General features: G+C 37.2%; 1 protein-coding gene across 6 annotated transcripts in view; it reads left to right on the top strand.

The window, feature by feature from the left end:
* The window catches only part of LOC124722996 (LIM domain and actin-binding protein 1), a 234,311-nt gene that overhangs the window by 80,983 nt on the left and 133,393 nt on the right, over positions 1-19,935 (top strand). For all 6 annotated transcript variants that reach the window (XM_047248167.1, XM_047248168.1, XM_047248170.1 and 3 more), the window contains 3 exons: positions 6,525-6,656; positions 16,321-16,416; positions 18,775-18,914. In XM_047248167.1, the coding sequence (XP_047104123.1) occupies positions 6,525-6,656; positions 16,321-16,416; positions 18,775-18,914 (368 nt within the window). The remainder of the gene's footprint in view (positions 1-6,524; positions 6,657-16,320; positions 16,417-18,774; positions 18,915-19,935) is intronic.

The raw sequence follows: 19,935 nt of genomic DNA, 5'->3' as shown, positions 1-19,935 counted from the left end.
ACTCTGTCTATTCAAATATTATCTAAGCAATAGATTACAACTTGTATATGCAAATAAGCAGATGTCAGAAATACTCCCTATAGAAAGAGGAATACCCCAAGGCTCTATTGTTGGACCTTTTCTGTTCATTGTCTATGTTAATGACTTCTCGAATTACATACCGTGTAAGAACATACTATATGCTGACGATATGACATTAATAAGTACAGGAGAGAACTTACAGAGTGTACTGGACAAAAATAGAGAAATGATGCAAATGGCTAATTACTGGTGTCAGGCTAACCAGCTGTGCATAAATCCAACAAAAACAGAAGAAATAATATTTAATCTCAAAGTAACTAAAAATGAAAACAAAACAGTGAAATTACTTGGACTAATCATAGACCAAAAGCTCTCATGGGAAGGACACACCAATTATCTATGTAGTAAACTAGCATGAGTACTTTTCTTATTGTATAAATTAAGAAACAGTGTGAGCAAGCAATTGCTACTCCACTCATACTATGCTTTTTTTCATTCCCAACTGCAATATGGAATATTGCTTTGGGGTAACTCCCCAGGGGCTGAATGTATTTTCAGATGGCAGAAGAAAGCAATCAGGTGCATGGAAGGGTTAGCACCCAGAAGTCCTGCAGAAATTATTTTAAATCTCTTGACGTAATGACAGTGCCAAGCATGTACATATATAACTGTTTAATATATGCCAGAGAAAGTCTGAAAAAATTGAACATGAGATGTGATGTGCATGCACACAGTACAAGAAACAGTCACCTGCTGGACTTGCCTTCCACAAGACTTACTGTAGTCCATAATAACTATAAGTACTTAAGCATAAAATTTTTCAAGTTAGCATGCTCAGCTCGTACAGTACCACTAAGTAAATATAAGAATACATTGCAAACCTGGCTAAAAAACAACAAATTCTCTACAACTGAAGAATTCTTAGAAACTAATCATCAAAATATATGTTTTACCTAAGTTATGAAGAAAATGTTTTGATATTATATAAGCTAGTTATTTACAGTGATTCTTTTCTTATGTGTGTATTTAATTACTGTATAAAACATTGTTTTACATAATGCTGAAGTAACGGTCTTTAGTTCCTTTTCTCCCCTTTCTGTAACTATTTGAATATTGTACTAAAACTAAAACCCTCTGTAAACTTTGACGAAGCCAGTTGTATGAAAAATACTGAGAGGCTAATAAAAATATTCTATTCTAGTCTATTCTATTCTATTTTGAGTGTAGCGAAGCCGCAGTTTTTGCTCTGGTATACAACGTGCAACTTCTGGCGACCGTTCAAAACTGTTCGACGAAATTTGAACATTTTCCAAAGCAGAAAAGGGTGTTTATGCTTTTTCAGCCCTCCTGTTTTGTGCCCTCATATCTCATGACCATGGAGGAGTGCAATGTTGACATTTGCATCAATAAAACAGCAAAGGGTCCCTGTAAGACTCCCCAGTTTGATAACACCCTCAGTGCCACCCTCGTACCTGTCAGGTATTTCGACACCCATTCATCTGAGCGGTGCTAGGGAGACAAAGCAAACTTGATCCGAAATGAGTCGATTCAGTGTAATTATAATAACAGAGAATAATTTGCAGACAATTTTGTTCCCGTTAGATTTCTGATTTTTCAGGTGGTCAATTTCACGTATATACATTTGAATCAATGAAACAGATAGTGTCATAAGAAACAGCAATGTGATTTTTCATTACAAGACCAACAAAAGTTGATAGTTACATAGTTTTCCTGTGAAACTCCAAACAGTTTCATATTTTACGTTACTGTACTGCATAAAGCAAGCTATTTTCTCTTATGGATCGCAGTGATGTTATCATTAGACACTACCACCCAGGAATATATGTCTACACCGTAAGTAAAGTGATGTGAGTTTAGTTCCATCAACTGATGAGAGTATGTCAGGAGCAACATCAGCATGCAAACACACAAAGCTGAAACTTAAATGGCCGCAAGAGCAGTGCAGTGAGCACGCCAGACTGGGTGGCCTCTGCCCTCGCCTCATCACGGCACCACGTTTGATCACAGCCTCCTCACTTCAAGCATTTGTACACATGCATGCCATGAATGAGCAAAATGCCCTATATGCAGCGCCCTAATCCCTGTCAATGGTGGGTATCAGTTGGAGCTCAGAAGCATTTCATCTTGGAAGCAGTGATCACAGCCAGGGACACACATGACACATCATGTCCACTCTTCTGGGAATGAGGTGAGGCAATCGCTAGTTCAGTCTTGCACAGTATATCACATGAGTTACTACCAGATACACCTTGCCACTATTAGGATAACAACCCTTGTTTGGTGACTGACTTTTGATGATTTTGGCTATGTTTGCAGATTACACACTCATATCGGAAGCGGGCAGAAAACACAAAGTCCCCTGTTAGTCCAGCCACATATCTGAGGAGTATTCAAGTATGGGTCACACAAGTGTTTTGTTTTCAGTCTTGTTAGCGGAACAACTATAATTTCCCAGTGTTCTACCAATGTATAATAGCATGCCATTTGATTGCCACAGTGCTGAACCTATATGACTGTTTGGCATAGTAAGTCCGCACTGTATAACATCAGAATACTTGTATGTAATGACTGACTAAATGATTAATGAGTCATAACTAGAGTTCCCCACACCCACAACTCAGAAGACTTCTTGCATTATCTGAAGCAGCCACTTATCACAGAATCTGATGTAATGGTTAGTTTTGATGTGGAATCCCTGTTTACAAAGGTACCACTTAATGACTCATTGGAACTGATTTCAGAGGAATTTTATGATGCTCTGATGGTCCTGTTCAGGTGTATACTGGCATCAACATATTTTCTCTATGAGGGCCAGTATTACGAGCAGACAGGAGGAGCAGGCATGGGCAGCCCCTGTCACTGGTGATAGCCGATCTGTTCATGGAGAAATTTGAAGAGGAAGCGTAAGAGACAGCTAGATATAAACCCACATGCTTCTTCAGGTATGTGGATAATACCTTCGTGATCTGGCCTCATGGTAGGAGAGGCTCTGTGAGTTTCTGGAACATCTTAACTCATGCTGCCCAAATACAAAATACATTAAGAAACTGGATAAGAATGGTCAGCTGCCATTTCTGGATCTACCTGTCAAAAGGAGAGCAGATGGGTCATTTGGCCTCAGTGTAGTTTGACATCAGAAATAGAGCATCTACACTCAGTCTTCTGCAAAAATGGATGCATGATCAAACATATTCAGAAGGCTTTTCGCCATATAACAGAGAAGAAGAGCAAAGTGAAGATGGACTGCAGCTTACCTGCCCAATGCGGGATCTATGTCTGCCAAGATCAGCAGGATTCTCAAGAGCTGAGACATTAAGTATGTGTTCTGTTCACCTACTCAAAATAGGACTAGAAATGTGAAAAATGACTAGGACTTTTAAAAACCAGAAATTTATAATATTCCTTGCCAGTGTGGCATATCACACATTGTAAAAACAACCACGACAGTGGACATCAGATGCCAATAACATTGGGGGCTTGCCCAACTAGGACAGGCCACTAAATCAGCTTTCAGTGAGCATTGTCAGGAACTTAATCATTCCACGAACTATGAAAAGATGAGGGTTCTGACACAGACCCCAGATACTGGGGCAGTGTTATAAGAGAGTCAATAGAGATAACGGTGCTCAAAAACCACATGAATCATGACATTGGCTACCAACTCAGCAAAACCTGAAATTCTGCACTGCAGTTACTTAAAACTAAATGGTGGAAGCAAAGGAATTCAACAAATAGAAGAACAGAGAATGTGGACATGGAGAACAAATCCCAGACAGAGCAACAGTGCACTGAACCAAGAACAGAACATCAGATTGCTGTCAGGTGCACTGGACCAAAAGCAGAACACCAGCTCATGACTAGGTGCAGCAGACTGAAGACAGAACATCTCAGGATGTTCCTAGTGAGAATGGAATGCCCAGAACTAACCATAGAGGGTGGGAGGCAATTAGTGTAAATAGTAGACCCATTTCATACTATTAGCAGTCTCAAGTAGTGCACGATGAAGACAACAAATCACATTGTCAAAACACTGTGCATGGGTGATACCAATATCTTGCAGAATACTCAACACCTCAAGATGCCAACATGTCAATGGGAAAGACTTAAGAATAACAACCTGATTATTGATTACTTTTCTTGAGCAAACCAGCAATCTAAAAGAAAATTTACCTACAAAATATATGCTAAATATAAGTTCTTATTTAAACAATTATGAGTTCAGAGGAAAGGAAATCATAAACTGGTTGCATGTGAGCTGTCAAATACCATAAAGAGAGACTGAAAATTCTTTTGGGGTAATGTTCTTAAAGGGGAATTTGGAGTGTAAATGCTTAATATTCCCATTAGTAAAAGAGTGCATGCATTTTAGTAGTTTTGGTCAATTTGATAATGTGTCTGCATTCATTTATGATGATGAGTGGCTACTGGTTTCACAGTGGCTGTTGATGATGCGCACACAAATTTGGACATGATAGGAGAGTGCTATATTGCATACTCAATCAAGTATATTGATTTGCTGCCGAAAGAAACCTTGAATGAATCATCATTCTTCAAATAAATAAAATTTAATGTCATTTTGATAATCCAAGATTGATCCATATAAAATCTTATAAATGATTGTTCCTTTCTCTTGTATTTGTCCATTCTGCAGGAAGTACATAAGGAACATGCATCTCATGTTTTGTTCTATATAGAAATCAATGAAAACAGTAATAATATGTTTTATTTATACAACAAAAATCCTTATGTGACAGAAATATATTATTGATTTTTCATGAAAAATACAAGATGATAATTTTTCACAATTTGGGTATGTTTCAAGTGCTGTCAATCAATGTGAATACACTGTAAATTGTTGGCACAGTATTACAGAGTCCAGACTGTGATATTTAAAAGTTCAGAAAGAGGGACCATGCCTTAAATGAATAGCTTTTTCAAAAATTCTAGAAAAGAATATCAGTATCATACCTTTTGTGCATATCTGTAAGTAGCCAGATTTATTCTGTACATTTCCATGTCTAGAGACCTAAGGAAATTGTATTTGTGTCTACCTAGAGAATTGCACTAAGAAAAAAGGTAGACAATTGTTTTACCTTATAGAAAACACTTAAGATTTTAAACTTTCACACACATGTGCTGAAGTTTCACCAGAAAGCGTATTACATTACATTATCCTCAAATTATTTCAAATATCTTTCAATGTACATTTTCTGAGTATGATTTGAGTACTAGCAATCATACACTGAAGAGGCAAAGAAACTGGAACACCTGTCTAATATTGTGTAGGGCCCCTGCAAGCACACAGAAGTGCCACAACATAATGTGGCATGGACTCAACTAATGTCTGAACTAGTGCTGGAGGGAATTGACACCATGAATCCTGCAGGGCTATCCACAAATCTGTAAGAGTAAGAGAGAGGGGAGATCTCTTCTGAACAGCATGTTGCAAGGCATCCCAGGTATAATCAATAATGTTCATGTCTGGAGAGTTTGATGACCAGCAGAAGTGTTTAAACTCAGAAGAGTGTTTCTAGAGCCACTCTTTAGCAATTCTGGACATGTGGGGTGTGACATTGTCGTGCTGGAATTGACCAAGTCTATGCCTTCCATAATGGATATGAATGGATGCAGATGATCAGACAGGATGCTTACATATATCTAGACATATCAGGGGACCCTTATCACTCCAACTACACAGTCCCCATATCATTACAGAGCCTCCACCAGCTTGAACAGTCCTCTGCTGACAGGAAGGGTCCATGTATTCATGAGGTTGTCTCCATACCTGTACACGTCCATCCACTCCATACCATTTGAAACAAGACTTGACCAACCAGGCAACATGTTTCTAGTCATCAACAGTCCAATATCAGTGTTGACAGGCCCAGGCAAGTCATAAAGCTTTGTGTCATGCAGACATCAAGGGTAAAAATGTGGCCCTTCAGTTCTGAAAGCCCATATCGATGATGTTTCATTGAATGGCTTGCATGCTGACGCTTGTCGATAGTCCAGCATTGAAATCTGCAGCAATTTACAGAAGGATTGCACTTCTGTCACATTGAATGATTTTCTTCAGTCCTCATTGGTCCCGTTCTTGCAGGATCTTTTCTGGCCACAGTGATGTCGGAGAGTTGATGTTTTACTGGATCCCTGATATTCATAGTACACTTGTGAAGGGTAGTATGGGAAAATCCCCATTTCATTGCTACCTTGGAGATACTGTGACACATTTCTCATGTGCTGACTGTAACACTATGTTCAACTCAATTAAATCTTAATAACCTGTCATTGTAGCAACAGTAACCAATCTAATAACTGTGCCAGACACTTGTTGTCTTATATAGGCCTTGCCAACCACATTGCTGTATTCTGCCTGTTTACATATCTCTGTATTTGAATAAGCATGCCTATACCAGTTTCTTTGGCTCTTCAGTGTATATATTTCAGAACTGCAAATTATGACTGAATAATTTTATTTTCAGGAAGTGAAAGAATCACATAGCTCTAGTTCTTCAGACAAAAATGTGGTGAAGAAGAAAAAATGTGAGCAAGGTGATTCATTGAAAAAGAAAACAAAGAAGAGCAAGAAATCAGAAAAGGAAAATATATCTGTAGTAAGTTACCCATTTTAATCTTAATTCCAGTTTCATGTTACAAAATGCTATAAATCTGTGACCACCACTTCTGTTGTTTTTTATACATTAAGTTATAAATTCAAATGTGTCTCGATATACTTGTTGCTTATATAAAAGCAGTCACAGTAATGAGTATGTTTACATTGCTGCATGTGTGAAATTTAAAAGTAATATCAAATCAAAATTAGTGTACAGGTGATTTTATGTTTATGAAATGTTGTTATTAAAGTGTAGTTTGATAATTTCAATCCTTTCGACATAGTAATCCTTCTAGTTTTAGCATTCCAAAAAACACTACTTTATGTTGGCTAGTTTCCTTTTATGTTGCATATTTCCTGATGTTTCACATGTTCTCACTTCTTGACCCTTAAGATGCAGATGTCTGTTGTTCCTAATGGAACTAAAAATTCCCTTATACCTCATCTCTCTGATTTTTACAGTTTATGTCATCTATAATAAAATGATTATCATTTCTTTTAAGTATCCCCCATAGGTATTTGAACTTTTTTTACTTTTTCTGTTTGTAATTGTGATTTTATTCTTCATGTAAATTACAATTTTTATACACACACACATGTGTGCGTGCACGCGCCCACACACACACACACACACACACACACACACACACACACACACACACACACACACACACGCGTGCATACACACACCTGTGCACCTACATTGTGCTGGCTGGTCACAGGATGCTGGGGTTGTAGTTCGTCAGGTGAGTAGAGAGTGAGGGTTATATCAGGTGGAGCAGCTGGAATGAGAAAGAAGCAGGAAGCAAGAGGACCAGTTGGAGATAGGTAGCTAGCAGCTCAGAAGGGGCGGCAAGTGTATAAGATGGGAATGCAGGAGGGAGAGTTGGCAGGTGTGACATGCAGATACCAGATGATTGTAGCCTGGAGGCATACATTGGCGGAGGTCAACAGGACAGAGGGGCAGGAAACTGTTGGGTAGAGAGTATGGGGACAGTGGGTTAGCAGAGATTGAGGCCAGAAGAGTTACAGGACTGAAATATGTGTTACAAGGATAACTCCCATCTGTGCAGTTGAGACTACTTGGTGTTGGAGCGATGCAATCCAGATGATATGAATTGTGAAGCAGCCATTGAACTTGAGTATGTTTTGCTCAGTGGTGTAGTGTGCCACTGGATAGTCAATTTTGTTCTTGGCCACAGTTTGGCAATGGCCATTATTCTGGTGGACAGATAGTTGGTGGTAATGCCTAAATGAGATGCAGTGCAAAAAAACTGGTATATGATATGGCTGATTTCACAGGTGGCCCTGCTTCTAATGGAATAGGCTAAGCCTATGACCTGACCAGAGTAGTCTGTGCTGGGTGGGTGGATCAAACAAGTCTTGCACCTGGGACTTCCACTGGGGTAGTGCCGCTGTGGCTGGGGGTTGGGAGTACGGGTGGCTTATCCTATCCCATTAGAGGTAAGGTCACCTGAGAAAGCATCTATGTCATATGCCAGCTGCACTGTAGTCACTGCATGGCATTTTATGTGGGTATGACAAACAACCAGCTGTCCACCAGACTGAATGGCCACCACCAAATTATTGGCCAAGAACGAAGTTGACAATTCAGTGGCACATGTCATTGAGTACAATATACTTGATTCCAATGGCTGGCTTCACAACTTGTGCTATCTGCATCCTTCCCTCCAACAGCAGCTTTTCTCAACAATGTAGATGGGAGTTATACTTGCAATTTGTGCTTTGCTAGCGAAACACTCCTGGTGTCAAACTCCACGAACCCACTGTCCCAGCACCTTCTGTCCTATAGTTACCCCTCTCTCTGTCCTGTCCACTCCTACCAATTCATGTCTCCATGTCATCTCCATTGTGTGCTGCATCTCACCAGCTCTGGTACCTGTGTATCACATGGCTAGCCCATGCACATGCCACCTGTCCCTGCTCACGTGACAGAGCCCCTGACCCAGTCCACCTGCCAAACTGGAACCCCGACATTGTTTCTACAGCTGGCACAATGTAGGTGCACATTCTTTTGCCACTCCCTTCACAATGCTTCGCAACATAACATCACTCACACAGTAATCATTGTTACTCTTCATCAAGTCTCCTGCTTACTCCTACTCCCGCCATATTCGAAGTACATAGTCATGTGGTACTATGTGAAAAATTCCTTTCATGTGAATAATTTCATATCTCATGTACAGAAAGTAGAGTGCACAAGGTCATGGTCCTGCATTAAATGGTCTATTTGTATGTTTAATGGTGCTCCTACAATGGAATCCAGACTATAAGATGGTTACAGCACATTTCAAGTACTGAAATCAATGTTTGTTATATATGAAGGTTATGAGAAAGCTTTTTTGATTTTGGATATCCATTGATATTGAAGTAACTGCTGTGATATTTGAAATCAGGCTTCTGATAATTAATATACAAGAAATTTTGACTTTTTAAGCTGTGATCTTTATTTTTGATACTGTAATAAATAAATTTGGATGGAATGTAAGCAGACATATCCATAACACCACCATGAGCACTTGCTTCATACATTACTATGGTATCACATTGAACTGCAACATACATGAATCCTTCCTAGTTACTCGAAATCCTCAATTCATCATCCTGTTCTTATTCAGTGACAATGTGTTCATGATTTGGATTCAGGAACAAGATAGCCTCTCGTCATCCTTCTGGAACCTTGATATCTTCTCTCCAGGCTATTTTATTTGCTCATCTTTTGCAAAGTAAGCTGTCATCCCGATTGTCACTCTTCATGTCTCTGAAAGATCCATAAAACCCTTTTCCATGTTAAACCAACTGATAATATCTTAACTTTGGCACCTGTGATGCAACACATAGATATAACACTGCAGTGAAAATAAATCCTGCTCCTAATAAACTGCACACACACATCCTAAGCAGCTATGGAGGAGCACCCATTATTAAATGGAATCATTCATAATTGGAATACCTGAACCCCACAATCTGCCAATGCTTGGACTGTCTTTTGGTACCCTAAACTGAAAAATAGGCCCTTAACCATTCTTACTACTGGTACACCTATGAAAGTAGTATTCCACTGATAAACTATCCTAGAAAATACCCTTGTCCATTATAATACTTAACCTGTTTCTAACCCCATCCTCATGGGCCATAACTTTTCGTGTCCCATCTTACTACCTCTCGCTCTAGTCCTGCCCCTGATGTAAGGCACTGGGGGCAAAGCCACTTGTGAAAACCACTGTGTCTTATACTATTTTATCTGCAGAAAATGTGCAGCATACAATATGGCTATGAAGATAAACTAATTTCCATTTGTATGAGTGGTCAGAGAATGGTGAAGGATGTGTTGCGCTATCCAGTTATAAATCAGGTTGATCAGCACAGTCTAGTCCATTTCAATAGCTATATCTTTCACCTCCTAAATATTGGCTGCTCTGAATAAAGTTTCAAATAAAGTGTCAAGTGTCATTTTGGTTCAATGTGATTATCATGTGATGTGGCTAACATCCTACCAGTAATCAATTACTTCGACAATCATTGCAGAAAATTGGGCATAACTTGTTCAGCTCCAGTGTAGATTCAGTTTTTCAGATTGACCAAATTGTTTGGTAGGTGAGGAACATATACACGGTCTTTAATGAAACTCCAGATAAGAAATTCAGTGGTGTCAAGTCTAGAGTGCAAGGTATCCATACCTAGGAAGCACTTATCAAGGAAACCGTGAAATTCCATGAGGAAATGAGGAAGTGCACCAACTTTCTGGTAGTAAACCATCACATCTCAGTCATCTTCCTCAATCTGTGGGATTAAAAAGTTTTCAAGCATATCCAGATACACAATCTGAGTGACAGTTCTCTCCATGAAGAAGGAAGGCCATACACTTTCAATTTGCTAAGAGCAAACTTTGAAGCCACAATTGTAGACCTGCTTGTAGGTTCTTTAGTGTATTCAGTGTGGATAGTTGTTGCAGAGTTTGTTTCATGAAATCCACACACACAGTGAGCAAGCTTCACACCAGTGAAAGCATCCAAATGGCACTATGCTGGTGCTTCGGGTGGCAGAATGGGGTACTGATGCACTACATGAATCAAACTTGAGGTTGTTTGCTACAAAATGACACATCTGCTGATTCTGTAAGTTATCTCAATAAATTTCTATAACATTCCAATGTTGTAAAGTCCTTTTTGACTCACTCTCCATATTATGTATCTTTTGCTATATTTTACACCTCTGTTTCCGAGAATTTCAAACATCTTGCATAATTTCATTTGTCAAATGCTTTTTCTAGGTCAGCAAATCCTATGAAAATTTCATGATTTTTGTTAAGTCTTGCCTCCATTATTTAATGCAATGTTAGAACTGCTTTTCTGATGTCTTTACCTTTCCTAAACTCAAACTAATTATCATCTAACAAGACAACTTTTTTCTCTATTCTTCTGTATGCAATTCTTGTCAGCAATATGCATGCATGAGGTGTAAATCTGATTGTATAATGTAGTTCTAATATTTATCTGTCCTTGCTGTCTTCAGGATTGTCGGGACAATATTCTTACTAATGTTTATTTATTTATTTATTGTTTATTTATTTATTGTATTTTTTTTTGCATGGAGACACCAACTGGTGTCTTTTGCAAACGTCATAGCATTTTTTTACAAGTTTAGTACAGTCATATATACATATGTGATTACATATACATGATACAAATGTACCATTGTACCTAATAAGGCACAATATTGGGTGTTACATCGTACCTATTACAAATATTCAGATTTTACACGACTATATATATATATATATATATATATATCATATATATATATAAAGATGATGTGACTTACCGAACGAAAGTGCTGGCAGGTCGATAGACACACAAACAAACATAAACATACACACAAAATTCAAGCTTTCGCAACAAACTGTTGCCTCATGAGGCAACAGTTTGTTGTGAAAGCTTGAATTTTGTGTGTATGTTTGTGTTTGTTTGTGTGTCTATCAACCTGCCAGCACTTTCGTTCGGTAGGTCACATCATCTTTGTTTTTAGATATATTTTTCCCACGTGGAATGTTTCCCTCTATATATATATATATATATATATATATATATATATATATATATATATATATATATATATATATATATATATATATATATATATATATATAAAAATAATTTATTTTAGTTTAATATTAATATTCACTTAAAGAATATAAACACTTCTCAATCAAGAAATATTTCAGTTTCACTTTGAATAAGTTCCCTTTGTGGCACCTTATAGAGCTCGGTAATCTGTTGTACCATATTTGACCACTAATGCATGGACTATGGTCTGTTGTTTTTAATTTTGTTCTTTGTCTGTAGTAGCAGTCTTTATTTCTTGTATTATAGGCATGCATATCAGAGCACTTAGTTGCTTTGTTTTGATGTGTCACAAAAAATATAATTAATTTGTAAAGATACAGTGAGTAGACTGTGAGGTATTTATAATGAACAAAGATTTCCCTGCATGAATCTCTATACCCTAATCCATGGATAATTCTGATTGCTCTTTTCTGTAGGGTTAATATTCTGTTCATATGTATGCCGGCAGCACAACCCCATATCTCTATCCCGTAATTAATCTGTGCAAAAATCGTTCCATAATAAATTGTTTTTAATGTCTGATGTGGGACTACTTTTGATAACTGGCTGATTAGATGTAATGAACTGCTGATTTTATTGCATAAAAATTTGATATGGTTTACCCATCTTAGATTTTCATCTAGGTGAATACCTAGAAATCTGCAGCCTTCTGTGTCCACTACTTCAATTCCACCTATGTCACTGATAGAGGTTTGGTGTGAGTTTGTAAGTTTAAATGGCAATAACTGAGATTTACTGATATTAACTTTCAAACCTTGATCTTGGAAATAAGTAGTTATTTGACGTAGGCCCTCAGTTGCTACCAACGTTAACTCATCATTTTGTTTACCAAGAAATAATAGTGAGGTATCGTCTGCCTTATGGTATGCCTTGTGTGTCATAGATTTGACACTTTACCTTGAGTAGTAGTATGATTGCCACATCCTACAATTATTTTAGAAATTCCATAGTAATATTATACCTCCCTTCTGTCTTGTATGTTTGCAAGTCTTCAAAAGTTCTCTCAGTCTCTTACTCTAATATTGGATCCCCCATGCCTTCCAAATAGACATCTGTTTCTTTTTCTGTCACATCAGCAGATACGTTTTCCCCCATGTAGAGGCCCTCAATGTACATTTTCCATCTATCTGCTCTCTCTTCTGTATTTAACAGTGGTTTTCCTGTTGCACTCCTAATGTTGACACCCTTGCTTGTAATTTTATTGAAAGTTATTTTGAGTTTTTTATGTGCTGAATCTGTCCTTTCAATGACCATTTTTTCATCTTGTTTCTGCTGCAGCCATTTTATTTTAGTTTCCCTGCAATTCCTATTGATTTCATTCCTTAATGGTATATTGCAGGATTTTGTCCTTCTCCGTAACATTTTATATTTCCTCCTCTCTTTGATTAATTAACATACTGCTTCTGTTACCACAGATTGCTTCATAGTTTTTTTCTTGTTCCTATATTTGTCTGTCCAGTTTCTGTGATTCCCTTTTTAGAGATGCCTATTCCTCTTTGACTGAACTGCCTACTGTGATATTCATTACACATTATCTATAGCCTTAGAGAACTGCAGATGCAAATCTTCATTCTTCAGTAACACAATAACCTACTTCTTCACACAATGTGTCTTCCTGATGAATCTCTTAAAGTTTAGCCTACTCTTAATCATCAATAAATTGTGGTTTGGGTCTATATCTGCCCCTGGCTATGTCTTACAATCTGGTGTATTGTTTTGGAATCTCTGTCTCACCATTACATAATTCAAACATACACACATATAGCCTGTCTTGCAACAGCCATGGGTTTGTATATTTTGTTGTCTGTGTGGTTGTATGTGTGAATGTGTGCACTTCTGCTAGAGAAGGATAAGAACTTGAAAGCTAGTGTAAATATTGTTTTCTGTTGCATGTTTGTGTATGCCACACATTAGTCAGCTATATGTGGGTGGTTGTCTGTCCTTCATTTTATGTATTGTTCCATTCAGGAATTTCCATTGTTAGTATACATTATGTAATTCAGCTGGTTCTCTTTCTGGGTCTCTTGTGATTCTTGAAAAAAAATCTGCTGTTACTGATTGGAATTTATTGTAGAACTCATTTTGTTTTAATTCTGCCTCCTATTCCTTCCCCTACTATGGTGTTCCAATCTTCCATATCACATGCACATTGAATTTAATTCATTTGTGATAGTTATTTAATTTTCTGTGATCTTATTGAGTTCTGAACCTCAGTCAGTAGAAACTGGAACCCGTATAGAATCACCTCACTGTCTGTGTGTCTGTCTGACTGTGAAGAACCCATTTTCTCAGAAATGGGTAGAAGTATCAATTTCAAATTTATAGCAGATACTGAGGTCTATAACCCCTTGTTGGTGTAAAAATCTTAGCTTCTATGCCAATGGAGGCAAAAGATATTGCCATTTATGTCACATATTTTGACAGTTACAAGTGTCATTTGTTACCCTTATTTCTGTTAAGACCCCTTGTTCTCGGGAATTGTTCTCGGGAATTACAATAGCAGATGCGAAATTACACAAAAAAGTTAAACTTATAATTAAAACATTCTCAAAAGGTTTGAAATACCTGGGACCAATATCTTGCCATTATCAGTATTGATAAGAGCCAATAATTATAAGATTCTTGATTCTCAGTATGAATGAACTATCTATATACAGGGTGTTTCAAAAATGACCGGTATATTTGAAACGGCAATAAAAGCTAAACGAGCAGCGATAGAAATACACCGTTTGTTGCAATATGCTTGGGACAACAGTACATTTTCAGGCAGACAAACTTTCGAAATTACAGTAGTTACAATTTTCAACAACAGATGGCGCTGCGGTCTGGGAAACTCTATACTACGATATTTTCCACATATCCACTATGCGTAGCAATAATATGCTGTAGTCTCTGAATGAAATTACCCGAAACCTTTGACAACGTGTCTGGCAGAACGACTTCACATGCAGATGAGATGTACTGCTTCAGCTGTTCAATTGTTTCTGGATTCTGGCGGTACACCTGGTCTTTCAAGTGTCCCCACAGAAAGAAGTCACAGGGGTTCATGTCTGGCGAATAGGGAGGCCAATCCACGCCGCCTCCTGTATGTTTCGGATAGCCCAAAGCAATCACACGATCATCGAAATATTCATTCAGGAAATTAAAGACGTCGGCCGTGTGATGTGGCCGGGCACCATCTTGCATAAACCACGAGGTGTTCGCAGTGTCGTCTAAGGCAGTTTGTACCGCCACAAATTCACGAAGAATGTCCAGATAGCGTGATGCAGTAACCGTTTCGGATCTGAAAAATGGGCCAATGATTCCTTTGGAAGAAATGGCGGCCCAGACCAGTACTTTTTGAGGATGCAGGGACGATGGGACTGCAACATGGGGCTTTTCGGTTCCCCATATGCGCCAGTTCTGTTTATTGACGAAGCCGTCCAGGTAAAAATAAGCTTCGTCAGTAAACCAAATGCTGCCCACATGCATATCGCCGTCATCAATCCTGTGCACTATATCGTTAGCGAATGTCTCTCGTGCAGCAATGGTAGCGGCGCTGAGGGGTTGCCGCGTTTGAATTTTGTATGGATAGAGGTGTAAACTCTGGCGCATGAGACGATACGTGGACGTTGGCGTCATTTGGACCGCAGCTGCAACACGGCGAATGGAAACCCGAGGCCGCTGTTGGATCACCTGCTGCACTAGCTGCGCGTTGCCCTCTGTGGTTGCCGTACGCGGTCGCCCTACCTTTCCGGCACGTTCATCCGTCACGTTCCCAGTCCGTTGAAATTTTTCAAACAGATCCTTTATTGTATCGCTTTTCGGTCCTTTGGTCACATTAAACCTCCGTTGAAAACTTCGTCTTGTTGCAACAACACTGTGTTCTAGGCGGTGGAATTCCAACACCAAAAAAATCCTCTGTTCTAAGGAATAAACCATGTTGTCTACAGCACACTTGCACGTTGTGAACAGCACACGCTTACAGCAGAAAGACGACGTACAGAATGGCGCACCCACAGACTGCGTTGTCTTCTATATCTTTCACATCACTTGCAGCGCCATCTGTTGTTGAAAATTGTAACTACTGTAATTTCGAAAGTTTGTCCGCCTGAAAATGTACTGTTGTCCCAAGCATATTGCAACAAACGGTGTATTTCTATCGCTGCTTGTTTAGTTTTTATTGCCGTTTCAAATATACCGGTCATTTTTGAAACACCCTGTATATAATAAAGTTAGTACAGAACCCTCTGAGCATGAGTTGTATCTGCACTTGAGCAGCTTTTATGTTTAGTATCTCTGTTTCTTAGAGGAGATGGAAGTCCTAATCCCTGCAGGCGACATTGTTATCATTTAAGACAGAGCGTAGTCAACTCATATCTATACTCGTGGGTAATTTTCTGTATTGAAAGCAACATATAAAAAAGTAAGGCTATGATTTCTAGAACTACAGAACATGTTGTTTTTCATGGTACTCTTGTATTAAAGAGTGATAATAAATGTACATGTTGTCTTCATTCCCACTCTGTTTATTTACAGAAATCAAGTTTCAGTAAGTTTGACCAGTTAAGTAAGAAGACAGTGCTACATGTTCGTTCAGTGGATGCATCAAAAGTTCAGGAGCAGTTCAATCAGGTAGTAACGATATTAGGTAACAAAAGAAAGTTATTATTTACTTATATTGATTCATGTTCCCATTACATCATGTACAACTCCACATATTTTATGATATTGGACATCTGAAATCCACATCCTAACTTATCAATTATGAATTAAAACATTCATGCATCATCATTCAGATATTCACCACTTATTAAGTAAAAGGAGTGGACTGTAAGGATGTTCTTACTTTAGTTTGTTTGTTAGTTACTTGTTCCATAGATCATAGTCACAATAAAAGTTATGATGTGGAATGCATCAACAGAACAAATGTAGAAAATATACTAAAATATCTGCTACATATGAACTGCCCTTTCCAATGCTTCTGTTCTCTTTAACAGAAATAATGTGAGCTTCTGCTCCTTTCCATGTTTCTCTTTTAACAATATTCCATACTGATTTTATTTTGTTGATTGATCAGTTTCAGAGAAGATGTGAATAGTTCAGGATTCTTTATAACTTTTATTAATATGTTACTGTACTGTTTATAATATGAAGTAACATCTGGACAACTACTTATTCTGGCTATTTTGAACATGTCTCTTTTTCTTGTCAAAGAGACTCTGATACCTGCAGTAGTGTAAAGACTCATTAATGACTTCCCATTATTACTTTTAATTACTTTTTTTTCAAAACTACTTACAAAAATGGATACCAATTCATCAACAAATTTGTTGAATTTAGCGTTTGCATTGAGCTCATTGCAAACATCACCCCAGTCAACATTTTTAAGCTTTCTTTAAAATATTCAGTAGTTTTGCCATTAATCAGTCTCACTGTTTTCTTTGAGTGTTTTTATGAACTGTACATGGAGCTAAGTTATGTAATGAGACTAACTGTGCCTCATGATGATAATCCATTTACCAAAGGATAGGCTTGTGTTTCTTTATCAACTACTTGTTGTATGAATACAATATCTATAAGTGCAATATTATCTTGGGAAATTACAGTAGAAAAATTTGTGACTCATACCAAACCATAAGTGGCTAACAGCACCTCTAGATCACTTTTTTCAGATTAAAGGGACTTACATTAAAATCACCACGAATTAATAATTTCTTCTTTCTCTCTGACAGACAGCACAATAAACCAACAAAACATTTTATGAAATGTGCCCAACTACCAAGTGGAGATCTGTATACTGTAACAATCACAAGAATTACATTTCCCAACATCGACCCACTAGCATGTGCTTCTGTATCTTGATCTATAGAGAATTTACTTGTTTCTATATTTTTTATGTATACATATCTGTGACAGATTTTATGTTACTTGTTGTATAGTACTATACCCGTGTAAGAGGTTTCTTTTTGATAATGCAAGTTATCTTGCCATCTTTTGTAGTGACTGTGAACATCTGTTTCTCTCTTTTTTCATGTTGTCAATGCTAATTACATGTTTCTTAATGAGTAATGATGATTCCAATATGTACAGGGAGGACATTGGTAAAATTTTCAAACAAATTTCTGCATAAAAGCCTAGTTCTCTTCTCAATTATAACTGTAACACGAGAGAAGCTGGAATATGATTCCATATTTTAGATTTGAAAATGTGATGATGCTGTTTTACAGTTACTTGATTTAAGTGGAACCAGTTACTGAGTTGGATAGTAGCAGTGTTTATTTTTTCTTGAATATTCTCTTTTTCTCAAGATTCATTATAGCATTTATGTCATCAGCAAATACTATTGTCTTGTGCAGATCAACATTCAAGATAGATGAGAAAAAGACACTATTCTGGTTATGTATTTAATATATTATAGTAAAAAATACTGTCCAAAGTAGGATGAGTGATGCACCTGGTAATAGTTCCTTGTTACAAAGGTTAGTTGAGTGAACCATTTTATCAGCTCTTTGTGACAGCTGTGGTGCACTTAAAGTATTGTAGTACATTTTCTGTAGCCATTTAGATTGTAACAGTGTACAACAAACAAATATTATCTATGGTTTGAAGGTTATCTTTAAGATCTATCATTTTTAGAAAGATAGAAAACAACAATAATCTCTAGCTTAAATTTTCCAGTTTTGTGAGGAATATGTAGAGGTATTACGAAATAGCACTATTATGGTTTGTCATGTTATTCCAGCACCATATTTATTGACACGATGAATTACATGATGTAGGCTGTAACTCTTACGATATCATCTGATTTACTGAAACTCTTTTAATATACATCATTAGCCTAACCTGGAAAAAAACTGTTATGGTCAACTTGAAGCATATTAACTGGTTTATGTGGCAGCTGTTGTAAGTTGTTGTTTTTAAAAGTTTAGATGAAACACTGAACATTTCTTGGATGTGTAGTGTTATGAGTTAATAAAAAATATGTTACAGAATGCAACAGACTCACTTGAAAAGACAAACAACTGCCGAAGCTGCGGGAAACAAGTATTTCAAATGGAACAGATTAAAGCTGAACGATCAGTGTGGCATAACAATTGTTTCAGGTGTAAAGAATGTAACAAAAAGTTGACGTAAGTAATATTCTAATGATTGACTTCTTTAAAATATAGTGTTTAAGTTATGAAAGCACACTACATTTTGTAGGAAACGTTGATAATAAATAGTATAAACTAAATGATGTTTAAGAAGAAGGATAACCTTATATTTACAGTTGTTACTGTTACTGTCATATTTTTTGCATATTATGTAAGGGTAAAATTAATGAGGTAGCAAAACGCACTTCATTTTACCCAGCCTCTGGACCACAGTCTACTAAAGTGTGACATTTACTTTCTATTTCTGTTAGTTTACCAAACCAAATGCTATAAATGTTAGGATAATTGCCAAAGAAAACTGTATATAAATGATAGCTAGTAGTTAGAAATTTCATAACACCAGCAGGAATACATAGCAGATTGGCTAGATGTGAATACTATCACAAAATTCTCATCACTAGCAGAGGATGGCAACATTTAATGGTTTCTTTGCATATCACTTGAAAATCTACCAAATGGTGATCCCAACTATAATAATGTGACATTATGATGGCAAAATGTACTGCAAGATATTTAGTGCATAATTTTCTCAAATCACAGACACATTTATAAGGGGAAAATATATGGGAGTCCGACTTTGTAAATTAGTTTCCTGTGACAAGAATCATCATGTAAAGAAAGTCTTTCCCAATGATATCTGTCACATGTTGCGCTTAGTTTCTAATCAGTGAACATATGGTTTTTGTGTTCTAGAAATTGCGTCTGTAGTTAATGTGACTCATCAGAAAATATAAAAAATTCTTGTTAATTTAATATCATTGATCAAAATCAATAACAACCATAAATTCTGCTGTATCCTGTTTAATCATAGGTACAGGATATACAACTTTACCAACATATGCAGAAAATGCTAATTTTATATACCTATGATAAAAGTATAATTACTCACCATGAACAGACACAGAAGTCTGTGCTTGCAACAGTTGTATGTGATGGCAAATAGTGTCACTACAGTACTTCAAACATGTAGTATACCCACTGTCAACAGCAATACTCT

The sequence above is a fragment of the Schistocerca piceifrons genome, chromosome X (assembly GCF_021461385.2).
Source record: "Schistocerca piceifrons isolate TAMUIC-IGC-003096 chromosome X, iqSchPice1.1, whole genome shotgun sequence".
Taxonomy (NCBI): domain Eukaryota; kingdom Metazoa; phylum Arthropoda; class Insecta; order Orthoptera; family Acrididae; genus Schistocerca; species Schistocerca piceifrons.
Note: the sequence above shows the minus strand (reverse complement) of the source record. Positions and strands in the feature narration are given on the sequence as shown.